Raw genomic sequence first — 24,643 nt, forward strand, 5'->3', positions numbered from 1 at the left:
TTCATTCTAAAATTAAATGCTCCATTTGCAGTGATCACTCCTCTTACAATACACAACCTTATTCAAGAGTTAAGAATATTATGGGTTAATTAGTCATTGTACTTTTATTCCGGTTTAAATTTTAGGTGGAATTTAAAGCTGATATAAAAGCCCATTTACAGCCAACCTCCGGAGGGAAAAACCTCCTCATGACACACTGTTGGTTCTGAAACACATTCAAATTTAAATCAGAGTTGTATATTCACTGTATCCCCGAGCACAATCAATAACACTCATGACTTATTTATTTCTATTGATCCCTTTTCACTGATTTTTTCTTTTTTTTTTTTGTGATGTATGAGTAAACCAAGTGTGTGTCTCTTTATTCAACAGCTACCCTGCAGTCTGTGACTTTCTACAACACAATAACTTATTATCTATCATCCGGGCCCATGAAGCGCAGGATGCTGGGTGAGTGCTGCAGCATTTCATCTTCTCCCATCGCACTGTCACACAGCAGAGCGATTCAGACCGAGGTATTAAACGAAAAGCTTCCTGGGTGCTCGCGCCTGTCTGGAGAGCAGATTGGGTGCAGTCTGAACTTTCAGAGAAGTCATGTTAATCCAAGAGATGAAAATGAATCCAGCAGGAGGGGGGTGTGAGTTGGGCAAATTTGATATGACAAGTATGACTCATGCAGATCTTGCCGAGAACTATTGGGGTTTCTTTTTTTAAGTCATGAGAAATTTGGGTGCAACAATAGACATAGTAGCAGAGCACCTTGGGGCACTAGAGAGCCTCTTTTGAAATGTTTGGTTTTAAAAACAGGCGAGTGGGCGGATGTGTCAAGCTGATCTCCCTCTAAGCAAGGTTAAGGCGGTGGGAGGCCCAGCACACAGTTGTTTACCATCGCACTCCAACTGTGTGGTCACATGGGACACCTCGCCATGTCTCATGGAGGTGGCTGCCCCAAGCTGCTGTAGGCCACAAAAGTTTGTTTTTTTTACAGTAGAGCAACAAATATATCACCTGAGTTTTAAAATTGTGTCCCTAAAGCTTACTCCACCACGAAGCACAGCACAAAAGGTGAGACAAAAGAGACAAAGAGTAGTTTGAATGCCGACTTTGTTCAGTATGAAGACTATTTCAGAGCATGTTTTACTTGCAACTCTGGGATTTACTCTCTTGAGGATATGGCAGGTTTACCCTCCCCCCACCCCCTTGCTGATAACAAGACCCAGTGAAAGCAAGAGGCCGTAAACACTAATCATATCTCGAGGGGTGAACACCAATGAGTAATCCATTAATGACATGTTGTTATGTTTTCTAATGTTCTCTTCTCATTTGGACATTTCAACAGATATCGCATGTACAGAAAGAGTCAGACCACTGGCTTCCCGTCTCTTATCACCATCTTCTCAGCACCCAACTATCTAGATGTCTACAACAACAAAGGTAAGGAGAAGGAGTATACCATTATCAACCTCAGTGGCTTGGAACATGAATTCCACCATGCCATATTCTAATCACATTGACAGGCCGATGGGTCCGAGCTGGAGAATATTTCCATTTTCTCATATGAAAAGTCTGGTCTTTCACATCTGAAGAACAGAAGGAGTTTGCGGGTCAGACAAGTTCACAACAACAGAAACACACGTGGGGCTGGCAAGAAATAGTTCTGCAAAATAACATTTGTCTTCACACTTAAAGCCTCTCTGGAAAAATTCTGTTAAATATCCAGAGTTCAGCATGTTTGAAAGCTGTACTGTTGGGCTCGGATCTGTGCAAAATGTAATTACAGCATTGGGTCATTCCAAAATGCCTTTTTTCATGTCATTTTCATATTGCAGGATCCATCGAAGAGTTTCACAGTCATAAGTATTATGCATCTTACTGGGTCACTTCAAATGAAGCCTGGGGCAAAGGAAAGTCGAAATAGATTTGTTGCCCAAAAACCCATCGTGTTCTCTAAATGATCTGCTTTAGAAGTGGTTCAGTTTGGGGGGATTATGAGAATTTGAAGACTCAAATAAGTCTGTCAAAATCCTGTATTCTGTCCCAGAGGTTGAGCTGCAATCTGACATTTGAGTAATTTAGCCATGGACATTACACAATGTATGATGACGACAGTTCATATTTTATTAAATAGGTTGAATAACGGTTTTCAGGAGGCTTAAATAATCACTCATAAGGCACTGTCTCATGTTTGGCACATAACTGCCAGTAACAGGTGTTGGTATAATTGTATTTCTCACACTGAACAGTGTATGCAGCTTATTAGTATTCTAGTAGAGAACTGTTATACCCCACACTCACAACACATTGGATCACAGTACTGTACTTTCTCAGTGCTTCGACACTGATTTTCGTCAGGTCAGTGCAGGGACGGAGCTGGTGTGAAATGAAGTGGCCCGGTGCCGGTTCACTTGGCACCTGGTGGCGCCCTATGCTGCGCCGTGGCGCCCACACAGAGTTAGGCTCATCTATGTGCTGTGAGTCAGCACTTTCCCCTGGAGAACACACAGTATCTGCTTTGGCTGTGGGGGCATGTTTGGATGGGGGTGGTGTTGGGCAAACCAGAGGAAATGGAAATGGGAAGGAAAGAGTGATGGTGCTGGTGCACACTGTTTTGCAATTCCTCTCCTGATGAAATGCAATAACTATAAGCTTTATACTGCAGTGCTGCTGGTGTGAGGATATTATACAAGGGAGTGAGGGCCTTTTTTTTTGCTGTGGCCCATTTGCAGGTTTGTTTTCCCTGACCTGAGATTAGGTTGCATTTGTTTGCTCTCGTTCTATGAGGTGCCTCCATGCCCCCCCCTCCCCTCTATAAAGATAGTCAAGAAACAGCAACGTGTTCCCGTTTGGCTCCCTGTTTATTATTAGGGCTCCATTTGTTCCATGCCAACTAATCTTCCCAGAGCTCACAGTCAACACTACACAATGCAAACAAACAAACAAAGCGGTGTCAGATGCACATTGCTTTTAGTTTTGGCAACCAATCGTGTGGAAAATCATTTGCACCTCCTGGAGCTCAATATGGAGCAGAGTATCTGAACTAATCGTCTCAGCTGCAACTTGCTAACCCTTATATCTCTTTTACACCATATGCAGGTTTTTAAAAACAGTTAAGACCTCCTTCCTTTCCCATTGTCAAGAGGAGTTTCCCTCTGGTGCGTCATGTTCAACGTCATGGACACACCAACAACTGAGGCGCTCTCTCACCTCACTGTCTTGCCAAATTAGCACGTTCACCTAGGTGTTGTGTTTCCATCACAGCCGATTGGAGCCAGTTAAAACCCATGACCACAGTAGAGTCATTTGACCTGGGAGCAAATGTCGATTGAATCCATTCCCATTACAGACTAAGCAGATCAAATCAGATTGTGTTTGTATTTAGAACACCTGTCAGTGTCTGCTTGAAAATGAGACTTAATTTTCTTTCGGGGTCGCCAAAGATTTTGTGTGAAAGCTTTTATAAAATCAACACACACATTCAAACAGTTCCATGGGACACACACAGCAAACCAACACAGTCCTATCAGTCCTTTTGATGCTCCTCTAATCAGTCATGTGGGTGGGGTTCACTGGTAGACGCAAAGCCTCTGTAATGAATTGCTCTGCTCTTAGCCTCTTGCCAGAGCCCACTGAGCATGTCCGGTGATTGATGGTCAATCGAGTGGGCACATAAATCTTAAAGGGGAGGGAGGAGACATCGGCAAGTCCCATCAATCTGGTGCTGGTAGTTTGCCAGATCAACCAATCGGACCTCTCCACATAGGAGAGCAAAAAAAGTGGTGAGAAGTGCAGCACATCACGTCAGATGAGAGGGGAGCGGAGGACATCTGAAAACCTCCTCCACTACAAGAAAATGTAACTTGTATTTGGGTCAGATAATCGACACGTGATTCAAAATCCAACTCTTCAACGTTAATGTTGGTTTTCGCAGCGAGCGCCAGACGCCGACCAGCTGTCCGTCACAGCTCTGACCCCCAGGGCCCTCGTCAGCGAAAAGCGGCACAGACACTGGTGAGCTGGCGGGAAAGCGGCATAAAATGAAAACACAGCAGCAGTGATTTAGCAGTTTGCACCATTTGAGTCCTGAAGTGACTGCAGTGGAGAGAGGGCAGGATGAAGAGGAGAGTAGAGGGGGTGCTCTTGGCAGGTGCACACTTTGGAGATTGCTTGCAATCTTGTATTAATGGAATTTCTTTCTGCTGCATCATTATTGACTGGTCCAAGCCAACAACTAATGGTTATGGTGCTGGAATGGAATAAAAGCGAAATGACTGCAATGCTGCCAGTGCTGTCGACGCCAATCTTCAACTTCAGCCCCAAACCTGTGAAGGATACGATCGCTCCATTGCTCCACCTGCTAAAACCTTATATAACCAAAGTATTGTTTCATGATGAAGTAGATACTGGAATGGAGTTCAGTAGAAAAATAAGAAATGTGCTGCTGCCAAGAGAAAAGGCCAGGGCATCATTGTGGTTCACTCACATGTCAAACTGAACCGTCACTTTTTTTTTTTTACTCTTTCCTTCCGCCAGTCTTATGCTGATTGGTAGACCATAGAGACGGGTGATTTGAAGAGAAGGGAAATGGAGAGGCATGATTGGCTCTTGGCCCTGCCACTGGAATAAATAGCAGGATGGAAGCTGGGACAGCAATGACGCCAGCGCAGCAGGGAATTCAGTCCCCCATCTCCCCCCCCCCTCGTCACTAGTGCCAGCGAAGAGAGTATCTCTGGCTACAGATGCCCACCCATCTGTTACCACTCTTACCGGGCTTCCCTTCAGTTTCCTGTAAACATGAGCGACTTATAGAATTTTTCAAGCTGCATCAAACAGGAAAAATGAAAGGGATGATGAGCTGTTACAGAACAAGAACCAGAACCGTTTCATCAGAGCTTTATATCATTATATCTGATTATATATGCAAATGACTGATTGTTTTTTCAATCTGAATTCCAGTTCTCATCATCTATTAGAATCATATACTCATTTGTTGTCATATTTTTGAGTAAGACAACTTTATATCGAGCCATAACTGTTAAAACATACAGGCCTTAAATTAACCCCATCCTTCCACCAACTTTGTGATAATGCTTTCAGTTGTCTTTTAGTAACCTTGCTAACAAACAAACCAATATAAGGGTGAGGTAATCAAAAGCTTCCTTAGCAGCTCATGATGACCAATGCCTTGTTGGGGGAAAAGCTAGCAAGTGGACCTTGAGCTCAGACTTTGTTTCCACACCAAATCTTTATTATTATTATATTAGAATTAAAAACCACCTACAGTACATCGACTGATTAACTGATGAAGAATGAAATACGTTGGTAATCTCCACAAAACACTGTTACATGGACCACAAATATATGATATAGTATTTTAAGATTATTTATGAATCTGGAAAGTAAAAAAATCCACAGTTGCATAAGCTGATGTTGGACATTATGACAATGAGTGGGCACATCTAAAGTACTGCAGTCTAATACCATGCAGCAGTATCAGTAAATGCTTTGTTATTTTAGACAGACGTGCACTGTTGCGTGAAATTATGATGGCAAAGTGTTGACATTTCACAGTGTCTCTTATGTATTCAACAAAACATATCCTCATCACCATATTGACATTGTGTTAGTGCAGATGAAAGTGCAATAGGTCGACATTTTAACTCCAGCAAGTTTCACATCAGGCCCCAAGGCTCAGAACCACGACTTTACACCCAACATTATCAAAACAGACGGGAATGATGGGAGTTGGAGTTTCCTGTGGTCTCATTTACTGCAAAGGATTTATGAGCCATTTGTGCACTGTTAAACTGTGGACAGTGGTCAGTCCCATACATCCATACGTCTGACATCCAACGGAAGCAGAGTATTGAATCTAATGGACTGAGAAGGTCTGAACATCTGGAGTGGAGTAGGAACTCAGTGGAACTTCATACAGGCCTTACACATAGATGTGCAGTCAGCTTTAAGCACTACAGGCAGGACAGTGGGGATGTCCCATTGATCTCAAAGCAGATGTAAGAGTCCTCGTTACCAGGGAAACTGGCTCGAGGCACTCCCTTATGAATAATTAATGAGCGGGCGTCGCCTGGCAATATCTGTGTTACCGTGGCAGCAGGCCTTGGCCTTAGCTACCCTGCTGCCCACCGTCAGAGCAGCAGAGACATCTAGTGGCTGTCATGCAGTGTTAAATTTAGCAGCGGAGTTACACATAACTCACAGCTGGTTGCCACAAGGGCAGTGCCCTGCTGCACCCTGTGTGAGAAAAGCTTTGCATATAATTGTGCATTTGTAGTAATGAACCTTCTGCTAATAAGGACACAGAGTTCTGCTCCTGTCACCCTCATTGGCATGTTGGATGCAATGCAATAATCTGAAAAAGAAAGTGGGCCTTGACCTGCTCGCACCGAGAGCTCAACAAATATATTTGTTGTGTTGTACGGGGGAGGTTCTCGGGCGTCTCTGTTCCCTTAAAGGGAATCCGATTTGAAGGAGCGATGGCAGGAGAGCTGACCTTTTCCCCAGCTCTGCCTTTTTCCCTCTGGGATTCTGTGGCTGCATTCAATCAAGTGCCTCGACGGTGTTTATGCATTATGTGATGTTTATGCAATAGCTGCCCACGCGTACAATTGCTTTCATGCACGCCGACGCAAATTCAAACACCCATAGTGCTATCTGAGTGGAGTGTGTCAGAATAACACAATGATTTTTTTGGGTGGACTTGGAAATGGTGTTTTGCTGATATTGATAATAAAGCCACAATAATTATACAGTCGATGGATGCTCCCCTGCAGGAGATTTTACTGTGTGTGTGTGTGTGTGTGGATAAAGAGGTGACAGCAGTGGAATGCAATGCCTTGCAATACTTAAGGGACCACTTGGATTGCACAGTTACTGCCCTCTATGCATTACCGTGCTTCATCGATTACACACACACACACACACACACACACACACACTGAGGCAAGCCCTGGCCTAGCAGGGTGTGTTCTGACCTGCTTTGTGTTGCGACCGAGGTTAGAGCTGCCCGGGATGCCAGGTTTGATGACTTGCTATTCCTGACCCTGACAGGAGCAGAGGCAGGAAAGTCCCCCATGGTGACCCAGCCACGGTGTCCGCTTTCCGCATATTTTGGGCCACCCGGCAGGCGTATGAGAGAGGCCGGGGCCTCTATATACAGCACGGATATATTTGTATTTGGCGGCTCTCATGTTTTCCTCAGCACCCACGTTCACACTCAGCCTTAATCATGGGTGATGGGGCATGCCTTGGTCACTATTTGGGCAGTGGATTGTATGTCAGCTACAACCACGTGAGTACTTATGATTGTGATATGGTATTATATACTGTGTGGCACAAAGAATACTACTTTACAAGCATCCTCAGGTTTTTGTGCTGTTCTATGACTACTTTAATTCATATCCCAACAAACCCCTACAATTACCGTTCCAACTGTCATTACTGCTTAAATCATTTAAAGCCACTTTTTGTGGAATCATATGTGAGAGTAGTATCCCTCTGATTATTATGCAGGGTCTGGGAAAAAAATTATACTGCCTAAGGGGGCACCAAAACCTCCTAATGATTATCATACGCTCCCACAAATGCGACCATGTGAAATTTTAACTCTCACAAACAAAAATTGTCTGTGTGTCTGTGAAGTTTCCTGATTATCATATTTTTATCTCTATAATTAAACCCTCAAACAAACATAAACTAAAGTTCATGTGGTGTTCTGTCGGACTGTGTCACACCTGAGCCTTGTTTGAATTTTCTTGTCATCATTGGGTTACCAAGCAACCAGTGGGCTTGCCAGTAAATCGCTGCTTGCTGTTTCCCTCCTATACTGGTAGCTGGCTTTAGCCTCATATTAAATGGACAAACGTGACTTGCGCCACTCTTCTAAACCCTGTTTCAACATCTGTCCTGAGTGATCCGATCACAAGTGGTCAGCGCTCAGTCTTAGGTCTGACCTCACTTGAGTGGGTCCTCAGATCCGATCACCACATTCGGAGATGGCCCAGGATGCATGTGGCCACACATAAGAAGGGCAGCCCAGACTTATTTTTATTCTTTTAAGTGCCCGTAGGTTGATTTGTTTGTCGTCACCGCTACAATAATTTGGTAGAAACAATATAATTTAAAATGACGTACATGTTTATGTGTATATAGAGCAGGCAAGTGAGATTGGTCACAGGAGGCATAATTGATGCAGTTCACTTGTGATGACATCTCAGGACAGATGTTGATACCAGGTCTAACAGGACCATAAAAAACGAAATCTCAAACTACTCCTTTATAGTTCTGAGCTGTAAGTGGTGCTGTAGATTCTTGAAGTGATGCAGCGCATAGGTTTTTGATAGAATAACTTTGATGATGGCAAAAGAAGGCGAGCATTTCTACAACAGATCGCCTGGAGTAAGAGAATACACTAATGATCATCTTGCAAGCATTTGCCCATTACCTCATCATTACCTTTGCTTCCTGTCTGTGCCTACGCTCTCCTCCCCTACTCACCAGAAATTGATGTTTTCACGTTAACTAATGAAAAGTGCTCGGGCTGAAAGAGTCCAAATGCTGAGCTATGTGTTTCTGCGATGTTAGTCATGTATCCAATCCTGTAAATGACAGGTGTGATTCATTCATCTGGGGGCTGTGATCAATACGCAGAGGAAATGTTCCAGGGTGGGTGAAAACGGGGGATTGATTTCTTTCTCTTTTTTTTCCTCCAAATGTTGGTTCCCCTCATTTTGATGCATGTGCATTTTTCTAGCTTTAATTTGCACATATCATCTGGTACATTTGCATATAATAGTCTCTTTGTCAGGGTGAGACATTGACAAATGGTGGTTGTTTACATATCACCTTAAAATGTGATTTTCCTTTTTTTATCTTTAGTTTTGTGTGTGTGGGTAGTGTTCTTTTGAATTTGTGTATTCCCTGTCATTAGCAGAGGTTGACTGACAGCATTTGACAACATCTTGAGTTACATCCAGGCTTCAGTCTTTTTTTCTCTCCACAATTTTGCACATCACTGTCTTTTTAATCTAAAAAATCAAAGATAAGAAACTTAATAAACCAACTATAGAGAAGTTTTGCAGATTTATATTTATGGAAAATATATGGTGCTTTTTTTTGTTTACAAGTCTGGATTGTTGTAGCTCATGAGCTGATGATATTTTATGATATATATCTAAGTGGTGGTTTGAAACAGGAAGCAGACTGATAATGGACTCATACCTCAGTTTGAGTTGGTGCTTTTTCTTGGTTTGTTGAAGCGAGGACTTGATTCAGGAGTTCAGAGTGCTGCATACGGCAACTTTGTAAGAAGAAGGTATTATAATATTGGCCTCAACACTCCTGGCTCAAATTCCAGCTTGGCCAGGGCCTTTCTGTGTTGAGTTTGTATCTTCTGCCCGTGTCTGTGTGGGTTATCTCCGGGTACTCCAGCTTCCAACCACGTCCAAAATCATGCAGATTGGGTTTAAGCCAATTGGAGAATAGTTGTTTGTCCCTATATGTTGTCACCACTGCGATACAGTGGTGACCTGTTCAAGATGTTACCCTGCCTCCTGCCCAGGATCAGCTGACTCCAGCTCCCCCCATGAGGATAAGCAGTATAAATAATTGATGGTATATGTATGTACACATGTCTCAATGGTCTCTTAACACTGGCAAACAGCTGTATTTTAATTGGTTATGATATCAAACCTCAAACTTATACTCTAGGCATTTTTCATTGTGATACATTGTGAGTGGCTCCTTGCACAGGAATACCATGAGACATTTGAAATTACACATTATATAACCTATAAAAGAGTGTTTCATTAAATATCCAACTTTACGCATATTTTAACAACTGCCTTTCTTGTCTTTTTTTACCGTGCCTCCCCAGCGGCAGTGCTGAAGTACGAGAACAACGTGATGAACATCCGACAGTTCAACTGCTCACCTCACCCTTACTGGCTGCCCAACTTCATGGACGTTTTCACCTGGTCCCTGCCCTTTGTCGGCGAGAAGGGTGAGCACACGCATACAGCAGTAATATGCGTGAAATGAGAACATTCAGTTTCCTTGGTCAGGAATGAAAATGGCCCAGCCATGAGAAATGTAGCACATGCAGTCAGTGCAGTGCAGTCAATCATAAATACTAGACTTACTGCGCATGATTTATGAGCCAGAAACACACTCTCATGCAAAGTTACTAAATAAGTTAGACTTGCAAATTAAAAAGGTCTATCAGGGCTCTACAGCGTGAGTAGCTCACTCGCATTTGATATGTGTGAAGAGGAAAAATAATTTAGGAGCAGTGTGCGAATAAAGATTACAACCATAAGACCATAGGAAATGCTAGAGGGCTTTTAATTTGAAACGTTGGTTTGAGGAAGTGGTGACATTGCAGACAGATGCCGTGATCGAAAAGTAAATCTCTTATCCTAACCACTATTCCTGGAGCTGATGGAAGAAAAAATGTCAAGAAAAAAACTGCAGTGCAGAGAAGATGCAATACCACTTACACTGCGATTTTAACTTTATTTATAACAGAGGCTGCTTAGAGTGCACGGTGAAAAAGCAAGAAAAGTTTTCTTCAGAATGAAATGTCCTAAGAAAGAAATTAGGTTTTCAGATTATTCAGAGAGAACATTCAACCATCAGTTACTCAGAGGAAATAACAACAAAATATATTGTATTGTAAATAAAATGTTGAAATAATAAAATTAAGTTATATACAAGGAAAGATTCAAGTGTAAAAGTATAAATATATTTGTAATAAATTGTAAATATATATGTAAGATCTGATTTATGAGCCCCTGTGCTCTTTGGGAAAATAGTTATTGAAGAGCTCTGTCTATAAAAAACAACAAACATAGCAGAGGACTGCATTCTTGAAGATTATATTAGAAAATTTTGGCTTTTTTTTTTTTAATATGTCATTGTCATTTCTGTGACACATTCATGTCAATTCATCACACCTACTGTCCGGTGACTGTCTGACGCAGTCATTCCAGGAAGCCATTTCTTGGGTGTGACCCTTCCGCACTGAGCCATTAACAGTAGTGTGTGTGGGATGGGTGTGTGAGGATTGGTCACTCGGGTAAATCTGTGTCCGACTAATGAGCGCTGCCTTCTCCCGGCTGGACATTTTCTTCAGACTCAAGATTATTAATCATGGGCTGTGTATTTGGTCAAATTAAAATGTATACATATATTTTTTTATATTTTTTTGCAGTGACTGAGATGCTAGTGAACGTACTGAGCATCTGTTCCAACGATGAGCTGACGACTGATGAAGAGCTGGATGGTAAGCAGACACAAGAGTTCTCACTGCAGATTTCCCTACCTCCACTAGAGGGAGGCCTCTGCTATCAGGGGTCTCCCTCTCACTCTCTCTCACACACACACTCACACACACAAAATGTATACCCATGTCTGCTCTGCCTTATTATCGATCATTTGCTTCAAATATATATGAAGTACCAGTATGTAGGATTCATACTTATGTTTTCATTACTGTATAATTACCTGAAACTAATAGTTTGATAGTTTTCCTTAACCTAGAATTAACCCTTATATCTTTATTACCAACCTTTTTCTACAGTAGCCCAGAATGGACAATCCAAACACTTGCTAAAGAGAGGGCCCTTTGTTTTTTCAATGTTACCTGAAGGCCACTCTATGTCTCTGTATGTCTCCTGCACACTTGGAAAGAGGAGAGTAGTCAGCGACCTCGCTGCTACGTGCCACTAAATCCCACATGACAACATTTTCATCAACAGAGAAACGATCAAGAAACTATTCGACGTACGACTCAGCTAAATGAAAGAGTGAATCATTGTTTAATTGCCCTCAAAAGGTTGAAATGACTTCCTTAAGATAACACAGGATATCAGTGAAAACTTGGAAAGATATCTATGAACAGCTAAACTTTGAAATGAGTCTCAAACATTCGTGTTGAATCTTTTTTATTCTCCTCGGACATCCCCATGAGTTTAAACAGCAGAGTGAGTCACACGCTGTTCACGATTTGTATCTTCACAAGTTCCAGGCATCTGTTTGATTGCAGCTTATCTACAATGGAGATGGCCAGTTTCGCTCAGCCTGCCCCACCCTTTCCTGCCAATCAGGAAATGATCTCACCAGTCCTTCCTCCTTCTCCTCTCTCTTTGTGTTTACTGATGCACATGTAAACAGCACCAAGGGGGGAGTGTCAGGACATCGCCTCATTTCAACACCATTGTAAACTTTCAAAAGACATTGAATGTGTTACATGTTCCTTCATTTGGGTGAAAGTAAGATGCATGATCAGGGAATATAAATCGGAAGTTGATCTATGGATTCATACTTTCAAAAATGAAACAAAATAATTTCTTTCTCCACACAATATATATTTTTAAAATTATTTTTACAATATGAAATACAACCTTTTTACATTCATTTAATATACTGAATAACCGCGCAAATACAATCATTGCTGCATTGACGCAAAACAAACAAAACATTTTTTACAAGAAATGACAATGTATGGAAAATGATGAAAAATGTTAATGCAATTACAATGCATGCAAAATTTAGAAAAATTATTTACTTTTGTTAGAATTAAGAACTAGTCCATGTAAAGCAGGCTGAGCTTTACATGGACTGTAAATATTTGTATTACTATATTTCAAATTAAACAATCAAATGTTCATTGTTTAAGTTAATTTTAATTATTAAATGTATTGAAAATATAAGGTATTTTATGGTGAACGGTATTTGTACTCCAAAATCCATCATTTTGAATAATTCGTCTTAGCAACAGGAAGGCAGTGGCAGTTGAATGCATATTTCAGATTTTTTATAATATATTAGAATCAATTTTTTCCAGAGTTTTTTAGGGGTACAGTGGATACAGTGCACATCTTTTAACTACTCATCACTTTCCATCGACTCATACGCTCAGTGCTTTCAGTTGATTCACTTTATTTTCACATTTCCTCGCTGTGGTGTCTCCTCTCCAGCTCATTTATTCTTTCTGTTTCAGTTCTGCAGCCATCTCCACTCTCATATTTATTTTGTTAATTTTCCTGTGGAGTGCTCTGTCCTCTGTCTGTCTCTCTCACTCACAATCTCCTTTTTCTGTGCCCTCATAATCTCTGATTTGCATTTTACTGCCTCTCTTTATCTGCTATTGTTTTCCAAGTGATATTTGAAACCTCACTACTCTTTTTCACATTTCTTTTTCATTCTCCCTCTTTTATCTCTCATGCTGTGATGTTGTCACTACCTTGGTTTGCCTCATCTAATTTCTGTTCTTTATGTTTTCCAGACTTTTTGTGTTCAAGGCTCAATCGCTTTTCTTTCACACGTCTTGCCGTGCTTTGTTGCCTCTTATTTCACCATTCGCTGCCACCTCTCCGCCGCTTCCTCTTTTCATTCTACAGCCATCCACTGATCACTCTGTCCTTTTTCTTGTCTTCTCTTCCTGGGGGTTGTTTTCATGAGAAGGACAGCTAATATATCCCCCCAAAAAAGGTACAAACACTAGCCATACCAGTGTGTGCCGCTGTAGATAGAGAATTTTGTGCGGTGCTTGCTCTCTGCATCTCAGCCTGTCAACTAACGTCACTCTCTAAAGCACCTTTTTAACACTTCTGAGTCTCACTGTTGTTTTTAATTAAGTTGTTCCAGAAAAAATATGTGAGTAATATTACGGCTTCAGCTAAGCCCAAAACTGTCATCAACGAAAACAGCTTATTCTTTTTAGCCAAGTTAAAAGTTAAAATAAATACTTACACAAGGGGAACAGAATGTTTAAGTCATAATGCTTTATTCAATAGAGGATAGAGGATGAGAGGGAGAGTCCTAAACAAACCAGACCATCTCCTCTTCTTTTTACCCAAACGCTCACCACACACCAGCTTCATGTCCATCATTCATATTCGTGCATTTTTCCACACCAGCTCTCTGGGGCCTTTAAAACTGCTACACTGCAAAAAGGTTTTTCTCTTTTAAACACTGTTTTCTTTTCCAGTCCAGAAAAAAAAAATCCAGTTTGGGTCTCTTCAACTTAACACAACACAGGAAAATCCATGTAGCGTGTGCTCATCAAGCTCGTTGAAAACAACAAGCAGAGTCCTGCACGGGTCCATTTTTGCTAACCCGCACCAGCAAAGCTCCGCACCCTCACCCGCTATTATCTCTGAGTCACCCGTTAACATATGTCCCGCTAAAGGACCCATCACCGGTGGTTACACCAACATGCTACATGCACAGTCACTCACATTAAATGGGTTTTGGCCTCCTAGTCCTCCCGTGTTGTGTTCTCAGAAAAGTATTTGTTAATCGTCACAGCACCTCTTCTCCTGCAGCTGTCAATGTGTTTCCTCAGTGTCTCTGGGATCCATTTGATGTAATAGCTGGTTAGCTGTCTGTAGTGACAGTGAAGGGGTCAAAGGTGATGTCATAGTTTTAAATTAAACAAATCTTTGCAGGACACTAGGCTGCAAATAAGCTGATTTAGATCATTTTAATTTTTGAAATCTCCAGAAAAAAAGGCATTATGTTCATTTGTACCTGCATCCAAGTATTTATTTAAATATAATTTTTATCCGTTACACAACTTTTTTGTTGGTGCTAGACCCGGTGCAGGACTCTGATGTCTTAAAGCAACAGGTTATTTATGATATAATCAGGTTTCAAAATGTCAAGTAGGAGAACTACAGTTGAGTACTACAAGCATAGTACAAGTAGCATGAATGCAGTGAATGCTGAGAACGACTCGAATGTTTTGTCACGTGGATGGATTCAAACTATTTTGTAAAATCTGATCGTCAGGCTTCCATAACCACATTGTGTTTGCATCGTGGTCTGATGCACCTCTGGATTCAACTAATAGTCCAACAAACATTAATTTACTAAATTCTATGGTACTTCAAAAAATGATAAGGCACTTGGAGTTTTTTAAAAAACACCCATGCACAGGCAATGCAGTGAAGATTACACTGTTCTAGGTTTGTCACACTTTGTGCGACCTTTTCAGGTGCCACCGCTTCTGCCCGTAAGGAGGTCATCCGCAACAAGATCCGCGCCATTGGAAAGATGGCTCGAGTATTCTCTGTGCTCAGGTATGCTAACGTGAAAAAGTCCCTGTGTGAACTGTAAGTTCCACTGTTGCCCTGTTTCCCACAACACAACAACACATCTGGCAGTATGATGTAGAAATGACAAGTTCTTGTTTTTGTCGTATGATAAATTGACGATGTTATTATTTCTCTGTTTACATTGCAGAGAGGAGAGCGAGAGCGTGCTGACTCTGAAGGGACTCACCCCCACGGGCATGCTACCAAGCGGAGTGCTGTCCGGCGGCAAAGAGAAGCTGCAGAATGGTAAGACTGTCACCAAGTACACAGACACCTCAAAGCTATGGCCCCCCAGAATGGATTCTCACACACACACACACACATTCCCCTTACACAGCAGTACCCTGAAGAAAGTGCTAGCTCAGTATTTAGGGTAAAGTACATGTAGCAATGTCTTCCCTCTTTTCCTCAGTGATGGTGGAGGGATTTCAATTTGCAGCCTCAGAGTAATACTGTAAGTGTAGTTAAATGTTTCTGGCAGCGTCAGTCAGTATTTTATATTCGTTTTTTTATGTTTAATTAAATATTTCTAGCTCTGTGCAGTTTTCCTTCCACTTATATATATTTCAATGAAGTCATTTTTCCTGGATAAATGACTATGAAATATCAAGTTATATTTGTTACAGACAGACGATTTTCTTTGTCCCTGTGTCTTCTCGAATGTGTCTCCCTCTGGATGTCTCGCATTAATACACTGTCCTCCCGTCCTCGTCTCTTTCTGTATACCACTGGTTTTTTATCTCAAATATTACCTGTATCTTTTTCTTTCTCTTTTCTCCCTAGAAACTGCAGGTATAATCGGTTGTGCAAGTATTCTGTTGTTATTTTTTTATTTTTTCCCTTTTTTTCTTTCTGTAAGATGAGTTTAGAGTTCAGTTCACCCTCTCATGTTGAATTCCAAGCGCTCCCTAAACGAGTTTTAACAAACTGCTGCAGCGAAGGACGTAAGCGCTTTTTTTTTTGGGAAAAGCCTTTACGAACGCTACAAATTTGAAATTAGTCAGGACTCCGGACAGACATGGCCACCTGATTGTCCAAAACTAATTTGCTCGTGATTCTGAGCAGTACCCCCGGACTCTCTTTGATACAAAGGATGAACTGGAATTGACACAACCAACTGTGAATGAAAAGGGGGGTGTCGCTGCTGTCTGCCTTTTCATTCACAAAAATAAAGCAGAAATCCAATTAACTTCCCTCTCCTCTCACAGGTTCTCACAGAAATATCACACTGACGTGCCACATTTGTTGAACAGTAAAGTCACAATAACAGAATAGAAGCTAAAATGTTGTATTTTACAGTTTGCTGTACAGGAATGTGTACTTTGGAGGACAGGGTTGTTCTTGGAGGTTTTGATACTATTATAGGATAAAATAGAGTAGAATAGAATAGAATACCTTTATTGTCAGTTTGCAAGGGAAAAGCAGCACAACAGAATTTCAATACTGAAAAACAGCAAATTTATATTTAAAAAAAATTAAATCCAACAAAAGACGCCAATGAATACAAGACAAATACTTTGAAATAGCATCGTGTACCTACTTGTTATTGTACTGAATAGATAATGCACTTAAAAATTATGTTGAGCTACATGTTCACTTCTGTTACTCAACGTCAATGGGTGTTTCCGGCTTTTATCCAACGGCACCCTTAACCCATGCTGGTCCGCTGCCTGCTGATCAGACCAAGTGTGTATCTCGTGTCAAAGTCACGCAGCGGCCCAGACAGTCTGTCTTCTTCTTTTCAGCCACAGCCAGTGACTGCTCCTTCCAGCAGCACCGGCAATGAATGAACGTAGTTGTTACTTAGAACATTTACGTAGAAATGCTGAGAATCTTTAAGAAATCATGGTAAAAACTGGATATTTGTTCATTTCTTCTCAGCTTTGAAAGTTAGAGTTCCTCTGGTGGCTGTATATTTAGTTTTGTGCCGACAGTAGACTTAAACACACATGAACGTGTACGGTGAAGAACATTTACACTGAAGAGAACCCCAGTGGAGGCAGAGTGATGTTCAGAGATTCCTGTTGCAACATCGGTAGAATCACATTGCTCCGCTCCTTTAGGTAGACACCAGTGTGCTTCTACTGTAATGTTGACTCCATCAACCTCATTCTGTTTGAAGTTTGACTCTCATGCCTTCTTTTCTCGTCATTTCTTCTCATCCTCATGGCGTTTACGTAGTCTTCGGTGTTGTACAGCCGTCACTTTGCTGTCACCTTGTCGTACTGTATGTTGATTTGTCATCTCGGGGATGACGGTAGAAAATTGGTAAGTGGTTTAAAAAATACCAAAGATTTCCTCCCCCGCACTTTTGATATCTGTTATCAAAAGATGCTCATCCTGCAGTTCCAGATGCTGCTTCATGCCGCACACAACAGTAACATCGCTTTGTTTGTCTACAGTGCTTCGACTTTACAGCAATAATCAAACGTCAGCCATGAAACCCACAATCACGCATACACTTACATGTGGGCTTTTTTTTTCTCCTTTCTTTATTGCAGTCAAAGAGCAGGACTTGTTGATTTCACATTCAGATTTTTAATGCTCTCACTGAAAACCCTGCACTCGCACTGGGGAAATCTGCCGGGAAGCAAACAGGTTAGAACTCGCACAGGAGCAGCTATTTGAATGTGAGCACAGGATTCTGAAAGCATTACAAAATCTGAACGTGAAATCAACAAGCTCTCAAATAAAAGAGCAAGCTCTTGAATAAAGAGAGGGAAAAAACACCATACTTCTAAACCTTATCTCTGTTTTCCATCTGTGCCATTTCAAACTCCACGTTTTTATAAGTTAAGAATATATTTCCAGCTTTTACCACATTGCTATCAATGTTTATCCCTGCAGTCTCCATTCCTCACAACATCGACACATTTGTCAGACTTCTTCCAAAAATCCTCTCCGTGAGGTTCTTTCGCTGCCACAAACGTGTCACCTTCCCTTTACAGATCTGGAACTCATCAAATAAAAAGCTAAGGCTCACCTCTCTCCTCCTCTTCCTCCTCTCCTCTTCCTCTCTTTGCTAACACCCATGTGTCCATTGTCAAAAAAATGTGGAGATGACGTTAACCTTTTGTTGTCAGCAACTGGCTTTTGTCTTTGCTGCCCATTGACTTGTTCCTGGGACAAAATGAACTCTCCTGCTCACTTCTCTCATTCGTTTTGCAACCCCCCTCTTCTTCTCTTCAGCTACTATTGAAGCTATTGAGGCTGATGAAGGTAAATGGGTCTGGCCGCCCTCTTCTGTTGCTCTCTCATAGCAATAGACAGGGGGCTCCACTGGGTTTTCATCCATCTCGCTGGTGCTTGAATAGTGTGTTGGGTGTTTGGGCTAACAAAATGTGCCATAGTGTTAGTGACAGAGACAAAGAAGTAAGTAAGTCAGGAAATCCTGTGGTCACACAGGTTTCAAAGGGGAATGGTTCTCATGGCACAGATTTCATGATTACTGTGATTTTGAGTGAGTGCAAAGCAAATGCTACACTACGCAACAAAATAAATGTGTTTTAGCATTTTTCTAGAAACAATAATCCCAGAGTTCTACTTTCCTTTTTGTTTTAGATTTACATTTGATGATTTAGATTATCCAGCTTCAGGATCAAAATGACACTTGAATGAATTAAGATTCACATTCACATAATGTCAGAACTGTAAATATCGTCAGGTCCTGGTACATGATACTAGAGACACAGATAAGATGACCGTGTTGTAGCCAGTAGAATTAGACCACTGAACTGACGTGTTCCATGTATTTGTCTGATATTAGCTTATTGTAGATATGTTTTGTGTAAGTGTACATGAAGAGCAATACGTAGCACTGTTCAGAAAGTACACAAGATGATGCTCCCAGGTATAATGTTTCAACAATGTCTGCTGAAGCAGAGCCTGTGTCTGAAACATTCCCTATCTGGGAGGACATTTCTCATCATCTAAGTTAAACTGTGACACAAATGCCAACATGTATTTGAAGTCACAAGTTTGTATTACTCAGAGTTTAAAATTCACAAAGAATGATATTAGATTACAAAAACATCCAGTTCTGCCATACATGTATGTAGAGGTCCCCCAGTGCTTGGTAGATCTTGTCTAGACAACATTATTGCTTGATTACTGAGTTCTGTTTAGACCCTGAAGGAATCATCAGATTTGTGTGAAATACGTTAAGGTCAGAAAGATGTTATCAGATAATGTGGTAACTTTATCTGAAGCTGTTTTCCAGAGGAAGGGAGTCCCCTGAACAAACATGTATTGTACTTACATCACTCAGCATACTGTGGTTAGTGTGCTGCTCTACCATCTTACAATAGAGTGAAGTCTTGCCATGAAAGCTCATAATGGTATTTCCCCTTTGAAACAACTGAAGCAGTTGTGCATTGTTGTTGCAGTTTTCTGAAAATATAATAAAACAAGTTTGATCTGAATTGGTAGAGACAAACGCTCCACTGACGAAAAGGCTTTAAAATCCAAATTCTCCAGAAATTTTTTTTTTTTTTGATTTCACTACCTCCTTCTTGGCGCAAGAACAACCTCAACTGCAAGCTAAATAGTAGTTTTGCAACAGCTGCTATTTACATTTTACAAGTTGTCCAGTACTTCCTGTCCAGCCCCATAGAGGACAGTCCATCGTAGTGTCGAGACTCTTCTCTTTGCTTCTCTCTCCATGTGGATCCTCTGTGGCCCTGCTGTGTCGTGTTTCTTTCCTGTGAGCTGCTAATAACCTGTGTCTGACCTGTGCTATGCAGCAAACACAACAAACGCTACCTGTGGTGCCCCGCCCCCTCCCCTCGCTCCCCACAATTTGTTTTCTAAAATGACGTCCCCCGCCACCCCCTCACCCCACCCTGCCACCCCATCCTAGGGAAAAAAAGGGTCATCTTCTTTCCAATCATGGTTTTTTATCACCATAAAAAAAAAAACAGCCTTTATGAAAGGTGGAAGTAACAAAACGCATTTTGTGTTTAAAAATGGGCTGAAATGAAACTGGATCAAGCTGAAAGTTAGAACGATTCTGTGCTTAAAATGCTAAAGTTACCCCCATTGAATTGAATAAGACAGTCTTGAGTTGACACTGGTCAGCCTGATCTTATTCATTTCAGTGGTAACTGATCAGTTGAGGATTTTCTTAGAGATGTTCTTATACGATTTCCGATTCCTTTCCTTTGGCGTATAGTCCTATGCCAAGTACCGATCCCCTACCAGTGCAACAGCTTACTGTATATGATGTATTTTAACAGCTGTATGCCGCTGACCCTGTATAGAAGTGAAGATTACTATCATCTCAGCTCAGGTGAAACTCTTTAAAAAACAAATGCATACAGAGAATGAGCGCCATAGAGCGTCTTCTATTATCAAGTTTGAAAGTCATACCTGACAAAGAGAACAAAAAAAGAAATCTAGTTCTAGCAATTAGTAACAATTACTTCCTTCAAGTACCTTGAAACTGAAGTCTTGCATTCGGTGCACATTGCCGTTTTATTTCTACCGACGAATGAAACTACAGTTTTATGTGGGTGAATTTAATATTTTTTAAAGACATGGTATCAGATCGGTACCCGCCATTTTCTGCAGTATCGGAGGCATTTCCGATGCTGGTATCGGAACATCTCTCGATTTTCCATTCGCTTCATTGTAATTTGGTTTAATATAAACTCTAAATTCAATTGTGACCTCCACCCCTCATAGCCTCCAGTCAATCCCTAATTGCTGCATGCTCCAAGCAGACTAAACAAGTGGTTAGCACCCCAAGTACCTCTGTAGTGTCTCTGTACGTGAGCTCAGTCTCAACATGGTTCTATTTTGTGGAAGTGAATGTCTTAGTGGGCTCCACTCTAGTGTTTTGTTTCCTCCCCTCGTTCTTTTTTCTTTCTTTCTTCGTCTCTTTGATCATTCTCCTTCCTCCCTGTTTTTGTCGTTCTTAAGATGTGATGTGATGGGGTTATGTGGATGTTTGGGGTCCTCAGGTGTTCAGAAATGTGCTTCAGTCGAGATAATCTCTAATATCCGCCATTTTTTGAACTCGTATTGAATAAGAATGTGTCAGATTCACACTGAGACGGCCTTTAGATGGTCCTCTCATTACAGCATGGATTGACGGCACAGTGAAAACCTGTTGACCCTAATGTCAGGAGCGCCCTCTATAGATTAAGAAGGATTATTTAATCCTTTTGTCTGTCGAGTCTACATCATTTTTGAAACTCCGATAAATGGTGTTAAATGTGTTGTCGTTTCATAAAAATGAGCTGCATCATTTATATTGATTGTTCATCCAGATTCAAAATGTTAATGATGTAAATGCGTTAGCACAATAAAAGCTGTTGATTCAAATGATAACGACACATCTTGAAAAATCACTTCATCCACTGAGGAGTTCGGCTTTATATGTTTATATAGTGCAGATATGTGTCACATCGTGTGTGCTGCTGTTTTGTTCAGGTGAAGGAATAGTTTGACATTTAAGAAAATATGCTTATTCGCGTCTTTGCCTCCGATGAAATAAGAACATTGATGCAGTTCCATATATTATATATCGCTTCAATGTGAGTCCAGAGTCGGCAGCTGCTGAGGTAACATCCAGCAAAAGGTAAAAAAGATTTATTACTACACCCTGCCAAGAAGTAGACCCTCTTTCTTAATGGTCTTTGTTCATTGTACAGATAAAGCTGTTTAAAAGTTGTTGATTTAGTTTTATACAGAGTTTTCTTACCTTCATTTTAATATTTATGCTAAGCTGCTTTGTTCTCTGATTAAGAAAGTGAATAAGTATTTTCTGCATAAATGTCAAACCATTCCTTTTTAAAGCAAGGTCTCTATGGACCATTATCATGCAGTTATTATGGAGTCCACAGCCCCTCAGTTCCTCATTTTTCATTGTTGAATTGGCCGGCAGCTCCTCAGAAACACTCTCTATGTTATAATTTTCTCAGTAAAATGATTCCATGAACTCAAACCAAACTTAATCCAGTGACGTGTGAGTGAATGTGAGCAAGTGTGACCCCATTATTTTAACTGTCTAGTCTCGTTTCTTAAAAAACACTCCTGATTTTCTTCTCCCCATTTCTTACTTCTTTCTTGCATCTCAACAGCCATCAAGGGCTTCTCACCCCAGCACAAGATCACTAGCTTCGAGGAGGCCAAGGGCCTGGACCGCATCAATGAGCGGATGCCGCCGCGGCGAGACGCGCTGCCCTCCGACGCCAGCCTCAACTCCCTCAACAAGGCCCTGTCCTCGGAGACCAATGGCACGGACGCCAAGGGGAGCACCAGCAGCAGCGGCAGCAACATCCAGTGAGGGCCGGCTGCAGCAGGCGTCGCATTGGCCGACGGGGCCGCCCCCTCATCTCGGCCCGCCACCGCAGAAAAGGGGCAGAGGGTAAAGGAGTGGAGGGCAGGCATACGGCTCACACCTGGGGGGGACATGTCACTTGCTAGTCTTTGGTTATGCCTTCAAAATATTAGTTCATAGTCAAATCTGCTAAGTTATTGCCGGTTCACATTTCTGAGCGCTCGGGCCTTGATTGTGCTTGATGCTTCACCACACCACAGTATGACAGAGAGAACGAGAAAGATGGATAGATAGATCCTAAAGGTGATTTCTTTTCTTTATATTTTTTTCCTCTTGAAAGACCCTTGCTCATTTACATCGAAAACGGAAAGTCGTGTAACTTCTTACTAACTATTGTACGTTTACAAAAATACAGCACTAAAAAGGACGGAACATGAGATCATGTTTTTAACATATAAGGGTGTACAAACTAAATAAGGACTATTTATTGATAACTTTTTTTTTTGCTACTCTTATAAAATAGCTCTGAAATAATTAGGCAGTCTTAAAAAGAATGTTGCAATGTTGTCGAAATGCCAAATAATGAAACGTTTTATGGTTTTGTACATATTATGCTTACCTCAGGTTCTTTTGGTGTGTGCTTTGACCTGATTTATTTCTGTATAATGGCTAAATAACTCTGTAATGAATACCTATTTTTCTTGAGTTTCATAACTGGAATTTACATTTACCTATCTATCATTTGCAAATATGTTTATTTTTTGTTTCTTTTTAGAAAGGGGAAGGGGGGGAGTTGCAGTTTTATCGTGGCTTGCTGGAATTGAGTGTTAATTTTTTCTCTTTTTAAGTATTGCGAACAAAGTAAAAATAGAGAACCTATATTGTGTAAAGAAAAAAAAAAGAATACAATAAACTTAAAAGTGTCTGCCTATGCATGTTTTATAAAAATCAAACAGAGGAAGTAGAAAATCTGAATACCTTGGCTGTGGAGGCCTGTTTTGAGATATATTGCGCTTTAGTGAACATATACTGGAAACGTATACCTGCATACTTTCAATTAACACCATGATGCTCTATGCCTTCAACTTCTTTTTGTAATTGAAGCATTTAATTATCTGAGATGGATGAGAAATCATATTTTTAACCTGCGCTTGTAAGTGCACACAGTCCAATTAAGCATGTTTGACAATTCTTGTGAGGTGTGTGGTTACATGTGGAACTCAAAAATGCATGATTAGCTGTTTGTGTCATATTACAGGTAAATCGAGTTTTGTTCTGTTTTTTTGTTAACGTGCCACAGGAAGTGTAATTTGATTATTGATTACTATTATTATTATTTGGACCTCTGCTTTGTATATCAGTTATAGGTTTGATACTGCTCAATACTTTAAGATGAAACCAGAAAAAAAAAATACTTCAATCTTTTTTAAAGAACTGCTTAAGTGCCCAAGTAATTCACTACACGACATGAAGCCTTGCTTTTGTAATTTAACTTCAAAACTGTTGGCAGATGAGGCATGCACTTGCAACTATGAAAAGTATTTTATATAACTGTTCAATAAAAATGTGCATGAATTTCAACTTGAAATTAAGCTGTTTCTCCTCTGTGTATGTGTGTGTGTGTCATCAAATACATATTCCACACAGCATGTTCTGCATTACACGTACAACACGTACACAACATGTACACAAAGCCGTATTAAAGCGCTAAGTGGTGTTGATTGCAGAAATCTGAACTTGCCGTTACCCATAATTAAAAAGGTTCCTCCCGCTGTTGCACTTGATGATTGGCCAGTGTTGGTGGATGGGAAGCTGCAACAAAAGGTGTTTCCTCTTCATCAACCTTGGTGACTTCTTTGATTAAATTTCCAGGACAAGCCAAGATTTCTCAAGAATACCTGCACAACAGAGACAGATCTGTCCTCACAGGCTTCCTCTCCACGTCAGTGTAGATTAGATGTGAAATGTTAGTTTTGTTTATAGAGACTCTCAATCTCTATAGACCTAAATAGTAAGTATTAGTATTTATGACCACTCAGAGCTCAGTTTTGCCATTCATCCATTCACACACACACATTCTTACAGTGTATCTATGTCGTACTTCACACTGCCGTGCCCAGCCATCAGGGCGTGGAATTAGGGGAGACTGGGATCGAACTGCTGACCATTTGGTTAGCGGATGACCCGCTCTACCTCTTGAGTAGCAGCCACCCTAACGTGATTACCAAAGTATCAATCAAAGATAACA

The 24,643-nt window shown here is 40.9% G+C and overlaps 1 protein-coding gene across 5 annotated transcripts in view; it reads left to right on the forward strand.

Moving 5' to 3' along the window:
- Positions 1-23,983, forward strand: part of LOC109634877 (protein phosphatase 3 catalytic subunit alpha) — a 62,598-nt gene extending 38,615 nt beyond the window's left edge. The window contains exons 7-15 of one of the 5 annotated variants that reach the window (XM_020095663.2): positions 373-450; positions 1,340-1,434; positions 9,890-10,015; positions 11,225-11,296; positions 13,480-13,506; positions 15,014-15,098; positions 15,262-15,359; positions 18,303-18,332; positions 22,196-22,546. In XM_020095663.2, coding sequence (XP_019951222.1) covers positions 373-450; positions 1,340-1,434; positions 9,890-10,015; positions 11,225-11,296; positions 13,480-13,506; positions 15,014-15,098; positions 15,262-15,359; positions 18,303-18,332; positions 22,196-22,401 — 817 coding nt within the window. In that variant the 3' untranslated portion in view covers positions 22,402-22,546. Of the gene's footprint in view, positions 1-372; positions 451-1,339; positions 1,435-9,889; positions 10,016-11,224; positions 11,297-13,479; positions 13,507-15,013; positions 15,099-15,261; positions 15,360-15,896; positions 16,087-18,302; positions 18,333-22,195 lie in introns of those variants that run through there. The other 4 variants (XM_020095666.2, XM_020095665.2, XM_069518564.1 and 1 more) reach the window with 4 other exon arrangements.
- Positions 23,984-24,643: the final 660 nt, after the last annotated feature.

Source organism: Paralichthys olivaceus, chromosome 22 (genome assembly GCF_024713975.1).
Source record: "Paralichthys olivaceus isolate ysfri-2021 chromosome 22, ASM2471397v2, whole genome shotgun sequence".
NCBI lineage: Eukaryota > Metazoa > Chordata > Actinopteri > Pleuronectiformes > Paralichthyidae > Paralichthys > Paralichthys olivaceus.